General features: G+C 43.5%; 1 protein-coding gene and 1 pseudogene across 1 annotated transcript; both read right to left on the bottom strand.

Moving 5' to 3' along the window:
* Nucleotides 1-1,114: 1,114 nt before the first annotated feature.
* LOC110732881 lies at nt 1,115-4,120 on the bottom strand (annotated as a pseudogene).
* A 304-nt stretch (nt 4,121-4,424) lies between these two features.
* LOC110732878 (D-amino acid dehydrogenase-like) lies at nt 4,425-7,510 on the bottom strand. Its single transcript, XM_021912865.1, has 8 exons — nt 6,989-7,510; nt 5,945-6,097; nt 5,792-5,862; nt 5,530-5,695; nt 5,282-5,447; nt 4,964-5,122; nt 4,620-4,708; nt 4,425-4,520 (listed from the first exon to the last, which is right to left on the bottom strand). Exons 1-8 carry the CDS (start codon nt 7,508-7,510, stop codon nt 4,425-4,427), a joined length of 1,422 nt encoding a protein of 473 aa, XP_021768557.1.
* Nucleotides 7,511-24,594: the final 17,084 nt, after the last annotated feature.

Genomic DNA, 24,594 nt, shown 5'->3' with positions numbered 1-24,594 from the left:
AATTGGGTTTGGTTAAAGGGTTTGTTTCTGATTGGGGTTTGAATTTTCATCCATTGTCACCTAAATCTGTTAAAGATTTGGTTGAAGAGTTTGTGATGAATGATTCAAAGGAGAATGAAAGTTCAGATTTTTGTCAGAAAGATGAGTTTAAATCGAGTAATTCTGATGTATTTTTTCCTACTTTGAAGAAATTAATCATGGGGTTTTCCCCTTATAATTAGTGTTATTGGAGGAATTGTTTGATTTTTGGTTCTTTGAATTTTTGGGGATTATTTCTCCATTTGCGTAGTTTGATTATCTTCGACTTTATTGAATATGTTGATTATGAACAATGCTTCCCTTTAATTGGAGCTATTTTTGCAGATTTCTCTTGAATTTTAGAATTTGCTTTAATTGGAGTATACTTTTTAGTTTGAAACATTCCATTAAATATGCTAATGTCAATCCATTTGGTTGAACTCAATTAGTGGGGATTATGTTCATATATTGCCTACACTTAACTTTACATTGTAGCAAGTTTACTACTAAGTATACTTAATGTTAAAACTTTACATTGTAGCAAGTTCAAAGAAAGATAGGTACTCCGACTACTCCCTCCGAGTCTCCGACCTATGTCTTTGACCCAAAATAAGCTCTCAAAAGTGATTAATCGATTAACCGGGCAATTCTAGTGGGATCGGAGGGGTATTCAACTAATTTACCTAACTAGTTTTGGCTTAGGCTATTGTGAAGGGGGAGGGCCGGAGGGGGAGGTTGATAATGAGGTAAAACTCGATCAATCTTTCTGGCTTAGCGGCATACTAGTGAAATAGTTGGTGTGTTTTTAACACTGAATTCTCAACAACTAACTTCAACAAGTGCATTGATGAAAAATTAAAATCGTTTAACCCCTAACAATTCTGAATTTATCAGACCCTTCTCATTTAACTTTGAATTATACTTCGTATATTATGTCTATTTCAACAGACAGTGTGGGCTCAAAAGGCTTTCACGTTGCATCAACTCATTCAACTGTGTCCAAGCATAGGGATATCTCGTCAAAAAAAAAAAAAAAAAAAAAAAAAAAAAAAAAAAAAAAAAAAAAGCATAGGGATATCACTTCCTTCACTAGTTACACAAAATATAAGCATTGACAAAAATATACTGTACATCAGAAATGTAACTTCAAAACATACCAACTGGGCTGTGAACTGTTACTAGCTTTATATAACGAGAATTACCATTTGATAAATACAAATACTCTAATCCTGAGATATCTGTTCTCTGAATCTCTACGCATGAGACAACTGTAACTAAAGGGACTATACAATCATCATGGTAGATGCAGTTGCCTGCATTGTGCAACTGCTATATTATCAAGGGGGCAACACGGGCATTTAAAGGTCCTGCTGTTATTCTAGGAGATACTCATGACTGATTGCCGACACAGCACATGTCCACAAGGCAGCAACATGGGGGGATTTTCTAGAGTTCCTTGATCCCTAGTCACTGGGCATATGAATGTCGAATGGAATTGAAAACCCATTCCAAGATCCACAGGAAATGGAAGCTCCTCCATCCCTTGCCAATCCTGTTTCACAGCTTTCAGATTCACAAGCTTCAAGAGAATAGGCAATGCTTCAGATCCTGCTTCTACATCCACCGCCAATGGTGGACGACAAGAACGGCCTAACAGCACACAAAACTGCTGTGATAGTGCATCAGCTAACTCTTCCCAATTAGTCATAGCCAACTTTTCCCAATAAGGACATTTATCAAGCTTTCCTATCCATAAAATACAGGCCATGAGCTTTTTAACCTCATCCATATGCAAAGTAAGCAAAGGAGCAAGGTTGTTTCTGGCATACTTTAGGGCATCAGTTTGGCTTCCCTGCTTCAGTAACTCTCACATATCGCACCTGATGAAGTTTCAGCTCAAGACTTGAACCATTTTCTCTGAGCTTTTCATGGTTGGCAGAGACCCAGTTAAAGGCAGGTTGTAAATTCTCTCTGTGAAGAGCCTCCAGAATCTGGGACATTTCAAAAAACTGAGATCGTAGCACATTAACTTCTGGGACAACTGCCTCTTTACTTAAACAGTCTCCAATATCAAACAGGCCTTTGAAAAAGAGATGATCAATGATAATCTGATTAATTGTCTGAACATCAAAGTCAATCTTTCTGTTCCCCTTAGATATATCAGGATTCAGTACTTTCTCAAGGAGCTTCTGAGACTTGTTGAGATGTAAGTTCAGCTCTTTCTGTGAGTTTTCCAGCTCCTTTTCTGAGCCATAATCAGAAAGCTTGGACTTCAGATCCCTCAAAATGGATTTAGGATCCTCTGGAACGGTAAGGTTTTGATCTGATTGCACTCTTGATAAAGCATGCTCAAGCTCATGGTTGATAGTATCAACCACTTCATGACACTTGGATGATGATAATTTTCGCTTCTTTACCACGTGCTCAAAAGATCCTTTGAATTTATTCAGCTCCATAATGTAGTAAATGTACTAGCGCCTGCAACCAAAATAAAGTTTTGGGGAGTTGTAGCAATTACATATCACAAAGGTGTTAAGTCACTTTGCTTGCCAGGCAAGAGGCAACCAGAGTGTTTGAAGAGAACTAAAGAAGGGATTAATTGTACATGTTAGTCTTTCAGGAAAGCACATAGTCAGAACTCAGAAGCAAGCAAGCCTGGCCATTTCTACACACAATTATATAAAACTAAATTGCATAAATTAAGGAACTATCTGATGCACACACAGCCAATTACTGCAGGGTTCAGAACTGAAATAAAGCGTCCAAGGGGTTATGTTACATTTAGGCTCGACTGCTGCATTTTTCCCTTGGTTCCTGAAGAGGTTTGAAAATCACACATGTTTTGGAGATCCTGAAGCACAATACTGTATTACTGTGCGTAGGTGATGTGATGATCAGGAAAAGGGATAACCAACAATCTATCAGTATTTTCCACTAACTGTAGCCTACTAAATTTACTATGAATTTAAGCCTTTTCCCTCTAAAAGAAATAGATCAACTAAACAAATGCCAACAAAATAAACCACCCAATTTAAGCTGGCAAGATACGATCATACGAATGGAGTAAAGCACCCTTTTTTATTAAAAATTCTATGATCCAATCGGAGCTTAGAAATCATCAGCAACATTAAAACTAGCATGATAATGATTAAAAATTTTCCATGAAAACAATACAAAATCAGAACTGGTTGTAAATAAGGGAATCGACTTAAAGTACAAGAAATTAGGGTTTATACAATGACTTAAAAGGGTTAATTTACCTGGAAATCACCCGTACATAATAAGAATTCCCATGTTAAAATTGCATTTTATTAAAATTGAACGACATAATTTGATCACAAAAAAAATCGACAAAGAAAAGAATTAACAAACATGGTACAATTCATCTACGTTACAAACAAAAAAAATTAACGAGAATCAAACAAAAAACGATAACAAAGAATAATCTGGAAAACCTATCATAAAATTCCCAAAATTTCCATGTTCAATATCGCAGAAATTACAAAATACAATGAAAATGGAGAAATTACAAAGAATAACTAAAATCATAAAATTGCGAGAATAAATCGAAGCAAAAGAATTGCAGAAATTAATCCAAAAGGCGAAAAAATGGAGGGGAAATTTACCCTAGAAGTGAATGAATTTCCACCAGTTAGGTGTTCAGTATCTCTCCTCAGTCAGGAGCAAAGAGCGTATTGGGCGAATCGGAGTTGTTGTAAACTTGTAAAATGGTTGTTTTACGGCGTCGTTTGCTTTTTAACACGCAAGAGCATCATGCGTATCATACTTGTCGTTAATTCATTAATTAGGAACTAGTACGTGACCTGGATGTTACTAGGAGTGCGACTTTTTTTTTATTTTTTTTGAGTGAGTAAAGTACACTCCGTAATATAATGATAACAATAAATTATATTAGATTTTTTCCTTTTATTCTACATTTTAATATGTACTTGTATTTTTACGTGATAGGTATAACATTATTTATTTCTAGCTAAGTTGGTATAAGTGTGATCTTCATTTAATGAGGTTCGGCGTTTAAACCTCACCTTTGTAATGTAATTTTAATTAGTGATGCTTCGTTAAATTTAACCAAAATTAATTGAAGAGAACAAGGCTCGATGAAAATAAGAGAAGTATATGATTCTTGACAAAAATCACAATGCAATCACATATCAAATTAATTGAATAGAACAAGGCCCGATGAAAATAAGAGAAGTATATGATTCTTGACAGAAATCACAATGCAATCACATAATAATACATCAGGAGCAAATTCTCAAAACTGTTATACTGATACATGCCCTTTAAACAACAAAATTTTATGAGAAAGATCCCAACATAATCAGCTCATTTTCGTGCAAAATCAAGAACATTCTTGGATTTTGGATACGAAGCGAAATTTTTTTTCAACAGCATCGACCTTCCGCAGCAAAAGGCGTTGGATCAAGTTTCAAGGAATTTCCCAATACCATATCTGCAATCAGTTCAGCTGTCCCAAGAGCCTGAACATAACATAAAATAAGTCAATTTATCTACCAAAATTTACATAATCTGATGTATTTTTCAGTTTCCATAATTCTGCTGAAAAAACAGTAATTTACCATGCTGATTCCTCCACCTTCATGTCCGGTTGCAAGGTATACATTCGGCATGGAAGGAATAGGCCCAATGACCGGCTTTCCATCAGGCACTTCATTCATATGTCATAGCATTAATATGATATAAGCACTTGTTATATATGGAGTATAAAACAGAAGTTACTGAAAACTATATAAACTGTAACTCGTTCCATTCCTGTTTAATAGGCCACACGCTTCTAATTGAGTAATTTGTTTCCTCTCATAATAATAAGGATTGTTATATTAAGCTCGCTAGGAACTCATATATGTGGCCTATTATCTAGGGACGGAGTGAGTCTTTTTGTTCTTTATAGTTAGGAACTTACTGTAAGGGCGAAACCCTGTTCTAACTTTCATTTCTTGACTTAAACTTTCAAGGGAGATGTTTCTCAAAGCAGGGAAAAACTCTTGAGTGCGCTTCCATATCTGCTCAACAATATGCATGTCCAGGTCTCCATTAAATCCAACAAACTGTCTGTTACTCCCTAAAACATGTATATTAGCATAGGATATCAGATGACAGTAAGAGATCGAACATGTCTATTAACGATTACAGTTCATTGGCATGTACTTGACATTTCAATAGTGTACACATTTCATAGAGGAAGTATATATCATGGAGTACATATTGAGTAATTTTATACCGACAAGAAGATTTCCCTTTGCATCAATCGTTGCTGTCATTGAAATATCAGTTGATTTGCTGCTATTTTCAGTTGATGTTCTTTGATAATTAACATAGCCAGCTTCCATAGTTGCATGATTGAGTCTAAGATTAGACTTAATATTCTCAAAAACAAGTAGATAACCCTGCAAAAAACCAACAAAGCAAAAAGGCGCTCATCTCTAGGCTAAGCATTTTACTCCGTTGATAAGCTTATAGTGATTTTACCTTCCTAGGCTGTACTGGAACGTTAATCGTGACATCAAGATCTCTAGCTAAATTGTGCATCAATGATCCAGTCCAAGAACCAGCTGCAATAACAACAGCTTCCTTGGCATGTAAAATTTTATTGTTATTAGTCTTAACAGCATCAACCTTTCCATCCTTGCTATATCTGCATAAAGATGATCAGTGTGACAGTATCATGCCATCTTTATAATGTCCCTAGAATTAAAATACAATATGTATTTTCGAGAAGAAAAACTCTCACCTCATCAAACATACAGCTGGATCATTATAAAACTCGGCATATCTATTATGTGGTATGAAGTGTATGTTGTCCTAATGAAATCATACCAAATTAGTAGGCAAATTGAAAGCTAGATTGACTAGAAACATAAGTGTGTATTTTTTAAAAATAAACCTTTTCAATTAGAGCAACTGCACTATGCACATCTATTTGGGCATCATCTGGTAGAAATGCAGCACAACCTTCAGGACCAACAGTAAGTTCTGGTTCTTTAAGCTGTAGGTTACTGCTAGACCAGTATTCTGCCCTCAGTCCTGCATTAGATAGCTGATTGTCACGTGCTGACTAATCCCCCTAGTCTTATGCATGCTAGCCTACTAACTTCCCTCCCTCGGATGCTAGTCAAGGCTTAACCCCGAAATGCTTCAAGCAAGAGTGTGCAACGAAAGTTAAGGAATATTGAGAACACAAGAGGATATAAATATTTTGAATGCTTTGATTGCTTGAGAGAGAGTGTTTACAAGTATTTTCTGAGATCCCTCCAAATGAAGGCCAAGTCCCCTATTTATAGTGTTCTAAGCATGGCCTAGAACCTTCACTAACCTCCTCAAATGGAGGGTTCTAGATCTAATCCTTTCTAGAGTATTCTATACATTTCTTTAGTACATTCCCTCTATGTACAAGGCTCTAGAATTATCTACACAACTCTAGAATTTACAGATGATTCAAGGATGTCCTAGGAGGTTCTAGAAGCTTCCGGATGCATTTCGAGTCTCCTTGAGTATTCTGGAACCTTCCGGAATTCTCCTTCAAAATCTAACACCACCATGATGTTCATTGGGCCTAAAAATGGTGGACCCCCAAATTTGGGCTCAATCGGACTTCATTTGGGTCCCCAAATAGCCCATTATTGTGTTACTGTCACTTGGGTGTTCACTAGGGTGACAGCACTGGAGCAATATAAAGCTCTATAGGGGGAGGGTGTCTCTGGCCTAGCCAGCGCGCACCAAGGGCATTCCCCCTAGCCACGATTGTTGCCTACCGTCCAATGGCCCTAGTGAGGGGTGGAATGTGTGGGTCGTGACATGCTCCCCCACCTAAGTCTTGACGCCCTCGTCAAGATCCCGACTCGAACGCCTCGATCTTGTCCGCAAATTGCCACAAATCTTCTTCTTTTTCCCACGAGGCCTCGCTGTCCGGGAGACCCTTCCAACGAACAAAGTATTCATTGTAGCTTGGCACACCTCGACGCCTTATGACTCTCTTTGTCTCGATGCTCTCAATGTCCCTTTCAAACGATGCTACCACGGCCGTAGGTGCCCGTTGTGATTTTCCCCTGGTCTGATCCTCGAGATCGGCATGGTAAGGCTTCAACATGCTAACATGGAACACCGGATGTATTTTCAGCTTGGGAGGTAGCTCAAGATTATAGGAAACTTTCCCGACCTTCCTAATGATCGGGAATGGCCCTTCATACTTCCGCACTAGCCCCTTATGCACCTTGCGGAAGACTTTGAATTGGTGCGGCAAGAGCTTCACCATGACTAGGTCGCCTTCTTGAAACTCCAATGGGCGCCTGTTTTTGTCGGCCCACTTCTTCATCTTATTAGCGGCCTTATTCAAGTAAGCCTTGGTGATGTCGAGCTGCTCGTGCCATCCCTTAGCTAATCTGTAGGCAGCGGGACTGCTACCCGTGTAGCCCGATACAACTGCTTGTGGAGTCAAGGGTTGTTGACCCATGATTATCTCAAAGGGGCTTTGCTGGGTTGCCTCGGACCGCTGCAGATTAAAGGAGAATTGGGCAATGTCTATGAGCTTTGCCCAAACTCATTGATTGGCACTCACAAAATGCCTCAAATAGAGCTCCAATAAAGCGTTCACTCGCTCTGTCTTCCCATCCGTCTGCGGGTGGAAGCTTGTGGAGAAATGTAGACCTGACCCTAGCAACTTGAAAAGCTCCGTCCAAAATTTGGCGGTGAACGTTGGATCACGGTCGCTGACGATGCTCTTTGGCAAGCCCCAGTACTTGACCACATTCTTGAAGAATAACTTGGCGGCTTGCTCCCCTGTGCAATCCTTATGTGCCGGTATAAAAGTCCCATACTTGGAAAAGCGATCAACTACCACCATGATAGAGCCAAACCCCTCTGACTTGGGCAAGGCAGATATGAAATCCATTGAGACGCTTTCCCATGGCCTCTCTGGTATAGGCAAGGGCTCCAAGAGTCCTGCTGGCACACGTTGCTCTACCTTGTCTTGTTGGCACACAAGACAAGTCTTCACATAGGTCTCTATATCGTCCCGCATGTGAGGCCAGTAGTATACCTCCTCCAAGAGTGCCATTGTCCGCTGTATCCCAGGGTGACCAGCCCATAATGAATCATGACACTCCTTCATGATGTCACGCCTAAGGTTGTCCCACTTAGGCACATAGGTGCGACGTACGACGGTGTAGAGTATCCCATCCTCTATCCAGAAGCGTCGGGTCTTTCCCTCGTTAGCCAAGTCCATCAAACTCTTGGCCATAGAATCCTCCTTTAAACCGTCCTTGACTCGATCAAGGAGGGTGCTAGCTATGCTACTCACGCTAGCAAAGATTGCCTTGCGGCTTAGAGCATCAGCAACTACATTCACCTTCCCTGGCTTGTACTCCATAGCGTAGTCAAAATCAGCTAGAAAGTCTTGCCATCGAGCTTTCTTGGGGCTAAGCTTCTTTTGATTTTGGAAGTAACTTGTTGTAACATTGTCGGTATAGATGGTGAACCGACTCCCAAGCAAATAATGTCTCCAGACACAAGCAATGAATGATAGCTGTCATCTCCTTATCATGCACTGGGTATCTCCTCTCAGTGTCATTGAGCTTACGGGACTCATAGGCCACTGGATGCCCTTCTTGCATGAGAACTCCTCCGATAGCAAAATCTGAGGCATCAGTGTGTAGCTCGAATGGCTTTGAGTAGTCGGGCAGTGCTAATACGGGCTCTTTGGTGACGGCATCTTTCAAGTCATCAAAGGCCTCTTGACATTTGTCGCTCCAACACCATTGTGCCTTCTTCTTTAACAGGTTAGTCAATGGCGCCGCCCGTGCTGAGTAGCTCATGATAAACCGCCTGTAATAGTTGGCGAGCCCAAGGAAAGAACGTAGTTCCGACACGTTCTTGGGCTCCTCCCATTCCCTGATGGCTTGCACCTTGTCATGCTCCATCATTATCTTTCCGGCTCTAATATGGTGTCCCAGGAATGACACCTCCTCCTGTCCGAACGAGCACTTCTCTTGCTTCACATAAAGCTCGTTCTCTCGTAAGACCTGGAACACCTGTCTCAAATGCTCCACATGATCTTGTAAGTTGTCGCTATACACGACGATATCGTCGAGATAGACGACTACAAATTTATCAAGGAAAGGCCGAAAAATCTTATTCATTAAGGTGCAAAAAGTAGCAGGGGCGTTGGTGAGTCCAAAAGGCATCACCAAGAACTCATAAGAACCATACCTGGTCACGCAAGTCGTCTTCGCCTCGTCCCCTTCGGCGATGCGCACCTGCCAATACCCCGATCGCAGGTCCAACTTGGAGAAGTACCGTGCTTTGCCGAGTCGATCGAACAAATCGGCGACTAACGGGATTGGATACTTGTTCTTGACAGTGATCTTGTTGAGAGCCCGATAGTCAATGCACATTCGCAAACTGCCATCATGCTTGCGTTGAAATAGTACTGGTGCTCCAAATGGTGCCTTTGAGGGCCTAATGAACCCTGCTTCCAGCAGCTCCTTCAATTGCTTCCTCAATTCCTCGAGCTTTGATGGGGCCATGCGGTATGGTGCCATGGCTGGAGGCTTGGTCCCTGGCTCCAGCTCAATCTTGTGATCCACCTCCCTTCTAGGAGGTAGTCTCTTTGGTAGCTCCGGAGGCATCACATCCTTATACTCTACAAGGACTCCGGAGAAATCTGATGGAACCTCATTCCCATGGGGCTCCTCTTCCTCCACTAATGCAGCCAAGAAAGTCTCTTGTCCCTTTTTGATCCCCCTGGACACCTGGATTGCAGAGATTGTCTTGGCTTCAACTTCTTCTCGTGTGACAGGAACGGACCATGACCCTTGATCCCTTTTGATCATAATTGACCCGTCCGCTTCAAAAGAAAAGGGCCTTACTGTGTTGATGAACTCAAGTCCCAACACCAAAGAGAAGTCGTCCATATGCACGACTGTGAGATTTATGGTGCCACTCCATTGTCCCAGACAAATAGGCACCTTATGCGCCACACCAAGGATAGGAACGGGCGAGGTGTTGACCGTCTTGATCCTCCCCGGTTCCTTGGTGTACTTGATTCCCAACTTCATTGCTTCCTTCTCCGTAATGAAGTTGTGTGAGGCACCACAATCCACGAGTGCCTTAGAAGCTCTCCCATTCACTAATGTATCAACAAACATAAGTTAGCCCTTCGGGCGAGGTAACGTGCTTACCTTGACCACTTTGGTGCTCTCCTCAGCTTTTAGTGTGGCCCGTACGCTACTAAAGAGGCGCAACGACCCCATTTGTGCATCGTCCCCCGACGATTCACCGCCCGAAGCTATGATGGCGCTGAGCTTCTGTCTCCCAGGGCAATCCCTTGCCCAGTGCGGCCCTCCGCACAAGTAACATCCCCTGTTGCTGGGCTTGTCAGATGATGAAGAAGACGACGATGATCCCTTTGCCTTGTCCTATTTCACCGTCTTGTTGCTACTGGTGCTGCTTCGATCGGTGGGCTTGGCTCCCCCACCTTTTCCCTTGCTGCCGTTGCTGCGCCCTTCCTTCCTTGTGTCCTTGTAATCAACCAAGGACTCTGCAGCTGCGATGGCCTCAGCAAGTGTTTGAACGTTCCTCCTTTCTACCTCTTGTTGAGCCCATCGTTGCAACCCTCCAATGAAATATATACGTTGTGTAGCCTCCGGCAAATCATCAACCATCATGGGCCTTAAAACCAAACAATACTGAAAACGTTTATGTTAGTCTCATGAGCATAATAAAATAAATAATATCAAAGCAAATAAAACACATCATATTCCTTTGGAAACTAAGCATGATTCGCTCTTCACTCATGCCCATCATGAAAATGCTTCATCACCTGAAAAGCTTCTCTCTACTTGTCCCCACTACTCGCCATTAGAAATGGGTCGTCGTAGGGCCAAGGTAAAGACAAGGCCAAACTATAAACACACAATCAGCAATGCTGAGTACATAAGCGTAAGAAAACACACTAACATGCTTTCATCCTATCATCACACAACTTACCTTGTTGCACCTGTTTACAAGCATACAACATACCAAACAACCAACCAATAAATAAATTAATTACTTATTTAATTTGATTACGCATCGAACGAGTTTCTCACCAAATCCCTGCCCCAAATAAATTGAGGTAAACTACACCAGAAGCTAACCGGGTAGGAAAATGTCACATGAAGTGACTGGACGTCATGCGCATAAATAAATAAAAAGGAAAATACAGCGTCCTGTACTCCCAGTAGAAGTTATGGTCAAATATAAAGTCGCATAACTCCCCTCATATGTTCATATTCGAGGTGTATACGTTCCAAGAGTTTTGGTGTGTAATCTCTTTCACTTTACGTTATTTACATATTATTAGACTTGGTGATGACTCTCAACCATAACACAATCAAACATTATAATTCATTCAAGCAATCAAACATACCAATTTAATTCTTGAATAATTAGTGACCACCTAAATTTAATGTTGAACTCTTTTTAATCTACCTCGGTGTCAAAGACACCTTAAACGCATAATGCGCCGCAAATCCTATCCCTCGGTGTTAGAAACACCTTAAGTGCACAGGCACCGCAATATAATTTATTCCTGTGTACTAAGACACTTAAATAGCTCAATTCCCATGCTTAAAGCATCAATAAAATTATATGAAGCATAACAAAATTCCCTTTTCATATTCTAAACCAAATTAAACATTTAGTTTAATTAAACATCCTCTCTGTTTCGGGGTTTCTGATGTCCTGCGGGAGAGTTACAATTCCGGGACTGGGACCGTGCGCCTGTACCTGCAAAACAACGGAGACTCCGGGTGGTGGGAGCTCCGCCTCCGACGGTCAAGTTAGTACTTGTTTAGGAGTAATAAATGCGGAAAAAGGTAAAGGTTTTCTCTAGGTGAGAGTAATTAATTTGCTTAATCCCCTTTAATGAGGATTAATGAAGGTATTTATATGCCTTGGGATGCGTGCCAGTCCTAGGTTTAGGTCAACCTAGGACTGATTGGGCTTCCACAAGTCTTTTGGGCCTAAGTGGCCGGTTTTCCCATTTGGCATGGGGGGAGGACACGTGTTGTGACACAACTGGTCCATGGTGGACAGATCAACGCCTGAGACATGGCAGGCTCCTATTGGCCCACGTGGCGGACACATGGCATAACCTGGTTGGTCCATTTGTCAGACGGTGATTGGTAGGGAAAAATCCCCTAATCATTTGCCCCTCACAAGTGGCACATGACTGTTCACATGTCACCTGTGACAGGCGACGGCCTGTAACAGGCGACGGCCTGCTACAGGTGTCGTCCTATGACGGGCCGAGCATTTTTCCCGCTCATATTTTGACCAAGTCTTTTGTTCACATTTGCGAACTTTTTCAAGAGAACTCTCGGACCCTTGAACTTAAGCTCTGACACTTTGCAACTTCTGACCTGCCAGGACGACTGTTTTACTAGGCGCCTACTTAATCAAGATCTTCAAAACTTAAGTTTCAGGTAACTGTCTGTTCCTTTATTCTTTTTGCTTTTTCACTTTTTCTTTCTTTTTTGAAAATGAGACCTCAAAAGTATCCGGCACGGCCTAGGTTAGCAATCAGCCGGTCACCGGGGACGGCTGAGTCTAGGATTAGGGGTGCCGACTGCCCTGCGGTACTTCAAACTTTGCGCAAGTCCCGAAATCCAACTGTCTTTGTATCTATGCAGGACAGTATGGCAAGAACAAAAAAGACCAAGAGAATAGAAAACTCTGATGGATCCTCTTTCCGGGTTCCGATTAGTGAAACATCGGACCAGCAGCCTGATACTGCAGGGACCCAAGGCGGCCCTTTAGCCGAGAGCTCTGAGGAGGGAGCTAAGGTAGCTCCTTCTCACTTTACTGTTGACCTATCCAGTTAGCAGACGGCCCCCGAAGAAGAAGATGGGTCGACCCCCTCAGGGAGTGGGGAGGAGTTGGACTCTTCTGATAGCGAGTCTGACTCTAGCTCTTCAAGCCGCTATCCATAAGCTCAGAGGAGAGGCATGCTCGCTTTCATGAGGCGAGAGCTTCTCATGCAGCTGAAAAGGGAGAAGGTTGGTCGGAACCATCCGTCTCTCATAGGGAGTTAAATACTCCTTATTACTGTCACGTACCCAAGGGCCGAATCAAGGCCATGAAAGAGCGAATAGACACTTTTCTTTCGGACCATACGATGGGTCCGGATTATCAAGTACTTGTGCCGGATGGTGAGGATACAATCAACTGGCCTGAGGGCTCCAGCTACGGGGACGCTTGTTTTGGCTGTTACGAGGCGGCCATCAAAGCTGGATTGCGATTTCCCTTGCATCCGGCCGTTCAGCAAATCCTCAATGGATACGAGGTGGGGCTTTGGCAATTAGCCCCCTCCTGGTTCAACATCCTTGGCTATGTAGCCGGATGCGAAACGCACGGGGCGGAGCTGAATTTCAAGGCGTTCGCCCATATGAACTACCTCAGCCAGACCCCCAAGGCAAGCGGTACCGGCTGGTACCAAATAACGAGCTATAAGGGCTACCTCATGACCAAGGGCAAAGAAAATAAATGGAAGGACTGGAGAAACACCTTCCTCATCATTTCCATCCCCAACCGCCTGCTGAACAAGCGCTATAATAGGTGGAACAAGGATCCGCCTCTTCTAGCAGGCGGTCGCAGCATGCCGCTTGTTCTCCTCAAGGCCAGGGAAGAGATCCTGGACCGAGGGCTTTTTAAAGTAGAGATTAGGGCAAACTCTACTACTGGGGTACGAGAGCAGGTGCCCCTAAACTGCGTCCTAGAGTTTTAATGGCTCTATGACGAGTTTTTCCTGTCCGCTTGCGGCCTTAGCAGTCGGTCCTCCAGAGGTAGCCGGCCTCTTGAATACATGCACCCTTCTTTTGATTGGTTTTCAAATTTTTTTTAACTCTTGTGGTTCTTATTTGTAGTTGAAGTTATGGACCAAATCTCTGCATCCAAGAAGGCGGCTGCTATGTTGCGTGCCTCTATTATGCAACATAAGCGGACCTCCTCTGATTCTCCTGCCAAGGAGACGCCCATAGTGAGTTTTGAGCCTTAGCACTTGTCTTGAAAAGTTGCTTAAATAAGTATTGACCCCTTGTCTTTTTCGCAGGCGGGCACTTCCAAACCCTCATCCTCCCATCAACCGGACTCGAAGGTTCTGAAGACGACTGGTGAGAGTACGCCTGGATCTGCCAGGAAACAGTTGGCTGACAAGCAGCCGGTCACCCCACAAAGTGTGGGGAACCCACCACTAGTTCTCAATCGGCCGCCGAGAGGTATAGACTGCTCTGCTAGACTTAGCTTATTTCTTCATCACTTTCTTCATGTTTCTGATGTTTCTCTTTGTTTTTGATGCAGACTGCCCTACAGAACCGGACTTGGTCCAAATGGCCAAGTCCATGATTAAAGTCGTCCCTCAAGAGGAGAGGGATGCGGTCAAGGGAGTCGGCACCCTTGACATAGACGGCATCATGGGTCTCCTTTTTGAGGTAGACTTGGAATATTTTTTAATTTGGTAACTTTGCATGTCGCCTGCTTTTCTCAAATTTGACGCCTGTTTTTCTCTTTCCAGACCATGCTGAGAGTACACGACCTCCGTAGGCCAATTAGCGCCAAGAATAAAGAGGTAAAGGCTGCTAAAGCTATGGCCGCCTCTGACGTTGATAAGGCAATGTTTCAAATTGCCCAAAATGAAATTTTGACAACTGATATTCTTTATTATCAGGCGCAGGCCACTTCCACTATTCGTACTGAGTTGGAGTCGGCCAAAAAGAAGAATAATGAGCTGGAGGCGATAGTCAAGAGTCTCCGAGATGAGCTGAGGCCGCTTAGGCAGAAGATGACCCAGTTCGAGACCTTAGAGAAATCTTTGGCTGCTGTCAAAGAACGCCCACAACAGCAGGAAAAAAGCCTCACTGATGAGCTCTCGGCCAAGGCCGAAAAAGAGAAAATGGAGCTAGCCCAAGCCATGATGGAGGACTCAGCTCAAATCATGAGGATGACTTGGACGACTCTTTTCCCAAAAGCTCAGTATGCCGCCTGGGAGAAAAAATTCAATGCTTGTACTGAAAAGTACAACCAACAAGTCATGAGGCAAGCGGCCGAGTCCAGCTCGGAAGAGGAAGTGAAAGAGGTGGCCCTGCGGCCGATTGTGGTGGATGCATCTAAAGAAGATGCCCTGATGCCGAGATAAGTAAGAAGGATACCTCCCAGAACCAGGCGTCCCTTGCTGATCAGGCGGCAGTCAGTACTGAAACCCTGCCTCAATCTTGAAGCTTTTATGTCTTTAAATTTTTGGCCTGTGCGCCGTTTATTTTTGTATCACTTTACCTGGCCAGGGGGTCGGGGTCTTGAATATTTTTCCTGTCTTTATGGCCGGCTGTTTATATTAATTTGGCGACCATCTTTTGGTCGTCCTTGGTTATTGAATTTTGTTTCATGCTTTATTTTTGAATCCTTGATATCCGCTTGCATGTCATACCGACTATTTTGGCTAAATTTGTAAGCCAAGAAGTTGCGAATAGGTACAAAGTAACGACTGCCTATGCCCCTGGACGACTGATCATCTTGGTTCCAGGTTAGGCGATCAGTCGGCCATTTATCCAGTCGGACCCCAACATTTTTTAGGCAATACGTTTGTTAAAATATGAAGGAACAGGCCGCTTATAGCTGGCCCACCTGTTTGTTAAAATATGAATGGTTCTTTTAGTCCTTGTTTGCCAAAAAACAGTCGACCTACGAACCAGATTTTCAAACGTGTTTGGTTTGAAAAGAAATCATCTTATCAGGGACAGGGTACGAGTGCTCTAGTTCGCCTTTAGACAGGCGGACCCGCCATACCTTTTGAATCCTTACTAAGTATGAGAGGGTGACTTATGGGAAATCTTTGAAGTTGCTCATTCGTCATCTTTTATTCTTGAGTAGTAGAGTTACCAGGCGGCGTAGGCCGGCTGATCCCCTTGATTCGCCAATGTTAATTGGCTATTAACCCAAGGAGTGGTAACCTAGTAGGAATAGGAGATTGAATGTCCCTGTTCACCAAAAAACATGCGGTCTATTCAAACCTTGTAGGTTCCATACCAAGTTTAAGGGAGTGACTATAAGTTATCATTGGCGTTACTTAGTCGCTGTCACTCCTGCTTGAGTAGTAGAGGTACCAGGCGGCGGAGGCCGGCTGGTCCCCTTGGTTTGCCAATGTTTGTTGGCTATTAACTCAAGAGGTACCGGCTGTACTTATCCCAAGTAATACAGTCGGTTATCCGACGCGGATGTTAACTGCTAACAATTGTTTGGTTTAGTGTTAGCGTTATCCTTGTCTCAAAAACGGCTACGTGGTTGTCCTTGGGGACAGTCGTCTGGGTGTCGTGTAATTAGTTTATAGAACAATGTTCCACCCAAAAGGGAGCTGCTCTCTGCGACAAATTTCATCCGAATGGATGCCGTCGGACGCCTGCTATGATGTAAGGACAGGTCGTATTAGTTTAAAGATTGGATCAGTTGGCTGGGCGCCTGGTCTGATCATTCGGCCACAGGCCTTAGGTAGTTCATGGCGAATTAAGTGTAGGAGAGTAGCCGATTGTATTGCTACAGGCGGCGTGCCCCTCTTTTTTGTATGCATATTGAGTGAAATAGAGAGTAGCCGACTGTTTTACCAGTTTGGCATGCCCCTCAATTGATAGAAAAAACGGAGAGTAGCCGGTTGCTCATGGAGCAGGCGGCATGCCTCCCATAATACAAAAATAGATGAAGTAAAATAGCAAACTTTATTACTAGCTCTTGGCTTTTTACATCATTCAAAAATAATACTTCTTAAGATTATCTACATTCCATGTACGAGGCAAAGGTTGGCCGTCTGGTGTTTCCAGGCGATAGGTGCCGTCCCGAACCTCTTCATAGATTTGGTAGGGTCCTTCCCAGTTGGGAGTTAACTTGCCTGATTCGTAAGCACTACCGACTGCTTCCATTTTTCTTAGTACAAAGTCCCCCACTTTGAGTGGACACCTGTGCACTCTTTTGTTATATGATCTTGTCATTCTCAGGCGGTAGATTTCATAGCAAAGGGCTGCATTGCCCCTTCTTTCTGGAAGTGAGTCCAATGCCAGGCGCATGGACTCCCAGTTCGCTTCTTCGTCATACAACATTACTCGAAGAGTTGGCTTGTAGTGTTCAATTGGAAGAACAGCTTCTGCACCATAAGTTAGGAGGAATGGAGTTTCTCCAGTCGACCCTTTTTCAGTCGTCCTAATGGCCCAGAGAACATGTGGTAGTTTGTCTTCCCATAGGCCGCCTGCTCGTTCAATCTTCTTCTTAAGTCCGTCTGAGATGATCTTATTGAAAGCTTCTACCTGGCCATTTTCTTGAGGACGACCGACTGATGCAAAGCAGTGCGAGATGCCTTGGTCTCCCAGCCAATTTTTGAGAACATGCGTCTCAAATTGGGGACCATTATCAAAAACCATAGACATGGGCACCCCAAACCGAGTGATGACATTTTTCCAGATGAATGAAATCACATCCTTCGTCTTGATTCCTTTAACAACCTCTGCCTCTACCCATTTGGTGAATTAGTCGACTGCAACAAGTATGTACTTCCTGCCGCCTGTAACAGGCGTACAGGGACCCAAAATATCCATGCCCCGCTTAGCAAACAGTAGTGGGCTATGGATGGCAGTGAGATCAGTAGCCGGACGGTGAATTAATTTGCCAAACCTTGGACACTTGTCACATTTTTTCACCATATCCATGGCGTCTGCTTCTAAGGTAGGCCAAAAGTAACCCTGCCGCCTTGCTCGTTGAGCAAGCGACCTGCCGCCTACATGAGAGGCATAGTATCCCGAGTGCAGATCTTTTAAGACCTCTCGCCCTTTTTCTGGGGTAACACATTTCAGGAGGGGTTGAAGGTACCCTTTCTTGAAGAGTTCCCCTTTTCGTATCTCAAAACTGGACGCTCGCTTTTTTAGTAGAGCCGCCTGGTAATGATCATCCGGCAAGGTGCCGTCTGTTAAGTATGACCTGATTGGGTCCATCCAGGTTAAGCTTCGATCTAGAATTCCAACAGGATCTTCTTCAATACTTCTCTTCTCCATAATCTCCCAAAAGACGATTCTTAGAGTATCACAGGAGGCCGAGGATGCCAGCTTTGAGAGAGCATCCACCTGATTATTTTTCAGACCTGGGCACCTGAGTTAGATGAAACTCTTCCAAGGACCTGACTGCTTGTCGTACCGCCTGCAAATATCTAATCATGGCCGGATGGGTTGCTTCGTATTCACCATTATATTGGCTCACTATCAATTGTGACTCAGAGCAGGCGTCTATTCTCCTTGCCCCAGCCGCCTTGCACATGCGGATACCGGCCAGTAAAGCTTTATACTTTGCCTCATTGTTCGAGGCTTAGAAGTTGAAACGTAGAGCATACTCATACATGTCGCCTTCTAGCGACTGACATATGACGCCTGCTCCACAACCATTTGAGGTGGAGCTCCCGTCCACATAGACCTTCTAGACTTGGTCTGCAATCTGAGAATCAGAGGGCCAAGTCATCTCCACAATAAAATCAGCAAAGGCTTGCCCCTTTACCGCTTTCCTAGGCTCGAATGTGATTTAAAGGCTCTGAATCTCTATCGCCCATTTGATCATCCGACCAGACGACACCATGGTTGTCAGTGGCCGCTTAATTGGCTGATCTGTGTATACAACGACTGAATGTGCCAAGAAGTAAGGCTTCAATTTCCTCACGGCCATGAAGAGAGCAAGACCAAATTTTTCCACTAGGGGGTACCTCTATAGGGTTTCGTAGTGACCCGACACTACGCGGAAGGAAACCCCCCAAGACCAGCCCCTTAATTAAAGCAATTAACAAGCATAATAAACTTAATCAAACAAGACTAAGAACAAGAATTATACTTTTGTTGCGTGCTTCGCTCCCGAAGAGCTCTTACTTCAAAATCCCGAAACTACGAGATCTCCGATGGATCGTACCCTCGACCCGACCCGAGCGTCCTAAGTCTTGAAGGTTAGTCAAGACCCGGACAAAACAAAACTATGAGTTTTACGAATCAAAGGTTTACTCTAATTATAAGAGTTGCCTTTTTAATTCCACTCAAGGTTGTGTAAGTCCCAATACCATGCCTTTGGTATTTATAGGGAAATGCACCCTTGATTTCCAATCTCCCATCAATGTGGGAGAGTTGGTAAAAATCAACAATTTATTTAATTCTAAATTAAATAAATAACCAACTCAATCACATTGCGACAAGTGGCACAATCACATGCTTGAGTGATGGCCAAGGCTAGGAGGGGGGGACCATTTACCTTGCTCCCCAAGGCCTTCACTTGGTCCCCACATCCATGCAAAAAACCGGGTCAAGGAAGGCTAGCTGGCTGCCAGCTAGCGTGCCAGCTAGGGCTACCAGCTAGCACTACCTTGCTGCCCAGCACCCCAGCCAGCCAGCCAGTGCGTGCTGGTGCTGGGCTGTGTTGATGCTGTGTGCTGGCGCTGGTGCGTGCTGGTGCCATGCGCTGGTGCGTGTTGGTGCTAAGCGTTGGTGAGTGTTGCTGCTAGGCGCTGGTGCGTGCTAGTGCTGGCCCTAGCACTCCCACGCACTGCCTCACACACTCACACGCTCCCACGTTACGCGCACCCACGCATCCAGCCCCATGCTCGCAATGCCTAGCATGCGTGCTGCTAGCGAGCCACACATGCTGGGCTAGACGCTGCTTGCCAGCTCTCCCTCGCACACACTCGCACAACCACATGAACCAGCCTCGGCCACGCACCACGCACTATGCATGCATCAGCCTTGGCCATGCACCACGCACCACACATGCGCCAGTGCCTAGCACTAGCTGTGCTTGGTGCGTGTGGTCCTGCCATTCGCGCCCAGCATTGTGCTAGGGCTGCGATGGCACCCAGCCATCCTAGGGCACGCATGGTGCGCCTAGCGATGATGTGTGGGCTGCGTTGGGCTGTGATGAGCTGCGATGGTGCGCCTAGCACACCTAGTGTGCTAAGGCTTGCGCTTAGCCATGCTAGGTGCATGCTAGCTTGGACTAGCTTAGCATCCACATGGCTAGGCAAGTGTGGTGCTAGGGCTATGTTCATACTTGTCGCTTTGTGATATTGTGACGCTCAGTCTCGACGCCCTAGGCTCGATATCCGACGTCTGTATTCGTAAAACTCTGTCGACTCATTAAATCCTTTCGGATTAATTCGTCGTCTCGGATCGGTGATTCGATTGGGTTCGACCGGAAGGGTTCATTTAAGATTAAGCTGTAATATCAATTGTACCTCGATATTACTGATCGGAAGCGGCCTCCACCTAGGCATTCTGAGCACTTGATCTTACTGAAGAATTAACTCTGTAATAATTCCGAACCCTCTATCGGAAGAATACACTTGTTGGAAGGACACCATTCCTTTCAATCTCCCACTTGTCCTTCCGGACATGTGTGCGTACAGTGTATATCCCATTTCCTATGTCTCTTAATGTTTCTTCGTGAACTATAAGGTAAGATTCATCGTCATCCTTATTACGTTCAGAAGTGTTTCTCGATATCCAAGTTAAACTGTCAATAAGCAGATGATTTCTAAAATCAATCTGAGCACGGCCATGCATTTTCACAGTCTCGCTCTTCGAGCGGCCTTATAAACAACAAAACGTTTTCCCTATTGTTAATAGGGGGACAATCCCAGTCTTGCATTGTAAGTTCATCTTACTAAGAGGACTTAGTCTCCCGAGTGCTCCCGTTATGATCCCCAGTTACGGCACACGTTAGGAAACATCAAAGAGTCTAGTACTCAATCAAGAAAACTTCACAATACTCATGGTCGGAGGAAACAGGTTCCGATAGTCATAATGAGAAATGTACTTATGACTATTCTGAATTTTCTTAAAGTACTCTCACAGGTCTTATCCAGTACAGTTCCTACTGTACCTGTGCAAATGATTTATGACTGTCACGTCCTCGCAGCACAAGAAACAGTGCTGTAAATCATACTACACCACTAATCTGTGGCGGTCATCAATCGTCCATACATTAGATGACCTCGATTAGGGACAATTTTCGATTTAAATATTCAATGTTCACTTAACAGGTGTTTCTTTATCCAAGACATGGTCTTGATACCCTGTTTTGAATATTTTCGTAAATCGAATGGACTCATTATTTAATTCTAAACCACAATTAAATAGTAATGGAGTGAATGATAATTTTGCACAAAAATTAATTACTCCATTAATGAATGGTTTCAATACAATGTTTTACATTGAAACTACCAGTTTAATTAAAACACATGTACAGGGAATTTCAAAGCCAGTCTCCAACATGCTTGATTCCCATCGCCTCAATGTGCTTGTTGTGTTTCACCTGAGGCAGCGGTTTAGTCAAAGGATCGGCCATATTATCATCTGTGCCAATCTTACAAACTCTGATTTCACCTTCGGATTTCCATTCCCTTATCACGTGAAATCGCCTTTGCACGTGTTTGACCTTCTGATGTTCTTTCGGCTCCTTAACTTGAGCGATAGCTCCATTGTTATCACAATAGAGGTCTATCGGCCCCTTGATTGAGGGTACAACACCAAGTTCACTAATGAACTTGCGAACCCAAACAGCTTCCTTGGTAGCTTCTGAAGCGGACAAGTACTCGGCTTCAGTTGTAGAGTCTGCAGTGGTGCTCTGCTTGACATTCTTCCAGCTAAACGCTCCTCCATTCAGACATAATATGTACCCCGACTGTGACTTGAAGTCGTCGCTGTCAGTCTAGAAGCTAGCGTCGGTGTAACCTTCAGCAACCAGTTCTTTGTAGCCTCCATACACCAGGAACTTATCCTTGTTCCTTTTCAGGTACTTTAGGATATTCTTGGCCGCAGTCTAATGCGCTTCTCCCGGGTTTGATTGGTATCGGCTCGTTGCACTCATGGCATACGATACATCTGGCCTTATACATATCATGGAATACATGATCGATCCGATTAGCGAAGCATATGGGATCTGATTCATTCTTTCTCGTTCAACAGGTGTCTGTGGACACTGTTTCTTGCTGTGAGTTATGCCATGGGACATGGGTAAATGCCCTCTTTTGGCATTCTCCATGTGGAATCGAGCCAGTACCTTATCAACGTAAGTACTCTAGCTTAATCCAATCATCCTCTTAGAGGTATCTCTGTAGATCTTGATGCCCAATATGTACTGTGCCTCTCCCAAGTCCTTCATTGAAAAGCACTTTCCTAACCAGCCCTTTACGGACTCCAGTAATTTTGTGCTGTTTTCAATGAGAAGTATGTCATCGACATACAGGACAAGGAATGCAATATCACTCCCACTGACCTTCTTTGTATACACAAGATTCATCTGGATTCTTGATAAAACCAAACTTGCTAATGGCTTCATTAAATCGCAGATTCCAACTTCTGCTGGCTTGCTTTAGTCCATAAATGGACTTCTTCAGCTTGCAAACCTTTCCAGCATTGCCTGGATCGACAAAACCTTATGGCTGTGTCATATACACAGTTTCTTCCAAAATTCCATTAAGGAAGGCGGTTTTGACATCCATTTGCCATATTTCATAATCGTAATATGCAACAATCGCTAGGATGATCCAGACGGATTTTAGCATTGCAACTGGTGAAAAAGTTTCATCATAGTCAATCCCGTGGATTTGTCTATAGCCTTTTGCCACCAGTCTAGCTTTGTATATCGATACATTTCCATCCTTGTCTGTCTTCACTTTGAAGATCCATTTGCAACCAATGGGGATAACCCTCGGGCAAATTCACCAAGTCCGAGACTTGATTTTCAAACATGGAGTCCATCTCGAATTTCATGGCCTCTTGCCATTTTGCAGAGTCGGGGCTCGTCATAGCTTGCTTGTATGTCGCCAGCTCATCACCATCCATGACTATGATGTCCTGATCATCGGTTAAGACGATACCGAGGTATCTGTCTGGTTGAGATCTTTGCTGTTGCGACCTACGAAGGGTAATCGGTTGAGCACTTTCATTGTCAGTTTGATTCTGACCAATCTTCTTAGATGTTTCCAAAGCATCTAGATTGTCAGTTTTGTCAGGTTGACATTGTTGCTCGTCCTCTCGAACTTCGTTGAGTTCGATTTTCCTCCCACTTGTCATTTTGGAAAGGTGTTCCTTCTCCAAAAAGACACCATCACGAGCAACAAATACTTTGTTCGCGGATTTATTGTAGAAGTAATACCCTTTGGTTTCTTTTGGGTATCCCACAAAGAAACACTTATCCGATTTGGGGTGAAGTTTGTCCGAAATTAATCGCTTGACATATGCTTCGCATCTCCATATCTTGAGAAAAGACAACCTAGGAGGTTTCTTAGTCCATAATTCATATGGAGTTTTTTTCAACAGCTTTTGACGGAGCTCTATTCAGTGTTAGTGCTGCAGTTTGTAGCGCATGTCCCCAGAAAGAGATAAGGAGTTCACTAAGACCCATCATTGATCGAACCATATCTAACAAGGTTCGATTCCTCCGTTCGGACACTTCGTTCCATTGAGGAGTTCCGGGAGGTGTCAACTCTGATAGAATGCCATTTTCTTTTAAGTTATCGTCGAATTCATGGCTCAAATATTCGCCACCTCGATCCGATCAAAGTGCTTTAATTTTCTTGCCAAGTTGCTTTTCAACTTCTTTCTGAAATTCTTTGAATTTCTCAAAGGATTCAGATTTATTCGACATTAAGTAGATATAGCCATATCTACAAAAATCGTCGGTGAAAGTGATGAAATATCGGTAACCTTGTCTTGCGGGTGTACTCATTTGTCCACATACATCCGTGTGTATTAGACCTAATAAGTCACTTGCCCTTTCTCCCAACTTGGAGAATGGCTGTTTTATCATCTTGCCTAATAGACATCCTTCGCAATTTTCAATCGACTCTAAGTCGAATGAGTCAAGAACACCTTCTTGAAGAACTTTCTTGATGCGCTTGATGTTAATATGGCCAAGACGACAATGCCACAAGTAGGTTTGATTCGACTCGATGGTCTTATTTCATTTGGTATCAATCCTATTTTCTTTGTGTAAAGCATGCAATTTAATTTGAACATATGTTTGAAAGACAATCTTTGAAACAACTACGTTAGAAGTCTTTCATTTCAAACATCTTGGTGTCCAACACCATTGATCAAAATATTGTTCAAAAGCATAAGAAAACTAGGATTAGTTTTAATTACATCTCAAAGACAAAATGGTGCATGCAAGCACGACCGAAAAACCATCTTCGTTGTCTTCTTGCTCTTGCACCAACACTTGTTAAGCTTTTCACTTGGTCCCTGAAATGGCAACATAAAGTGATTCATACTTGGTATCCAATACCTTATGATAAGCTTAATTCACAAGTGTTTAGGAAGATACTTGAGGCAGTCGGAATGTTCCCCTCTTCCTTGAAGAGCATGCATTCTCTCTTGTAATGGCCTTGCATGCCACAGTGGAAGCATCTCATCTTTGCCTTGACCCTTTTGAACTCCTTCTTCTTAGCTCTCAAGGGCCTTTTGGTCATTCCATAGGCAGTGGCTTGGCTAAGAAGTT

This window comes from Chenopodium quinoa, unplaced genomic scaffold (genome assembly GCF_001683475.1).
Source record: "Chenopodium quinoa cultivar QQ74 unplaced genomic scaffold, ASM168347v1, whole genome shotgun sequence".
NCBI lineage: Eukaryota > Viridiplantae > Streptophyta > Magnoliopsida > Caryophyllales > Amaranthaceae > Chenopodium > Chenopodium quinoa.
This window is presented reverse-complemented; position numbering and strand designations above follow the sequence as displayed.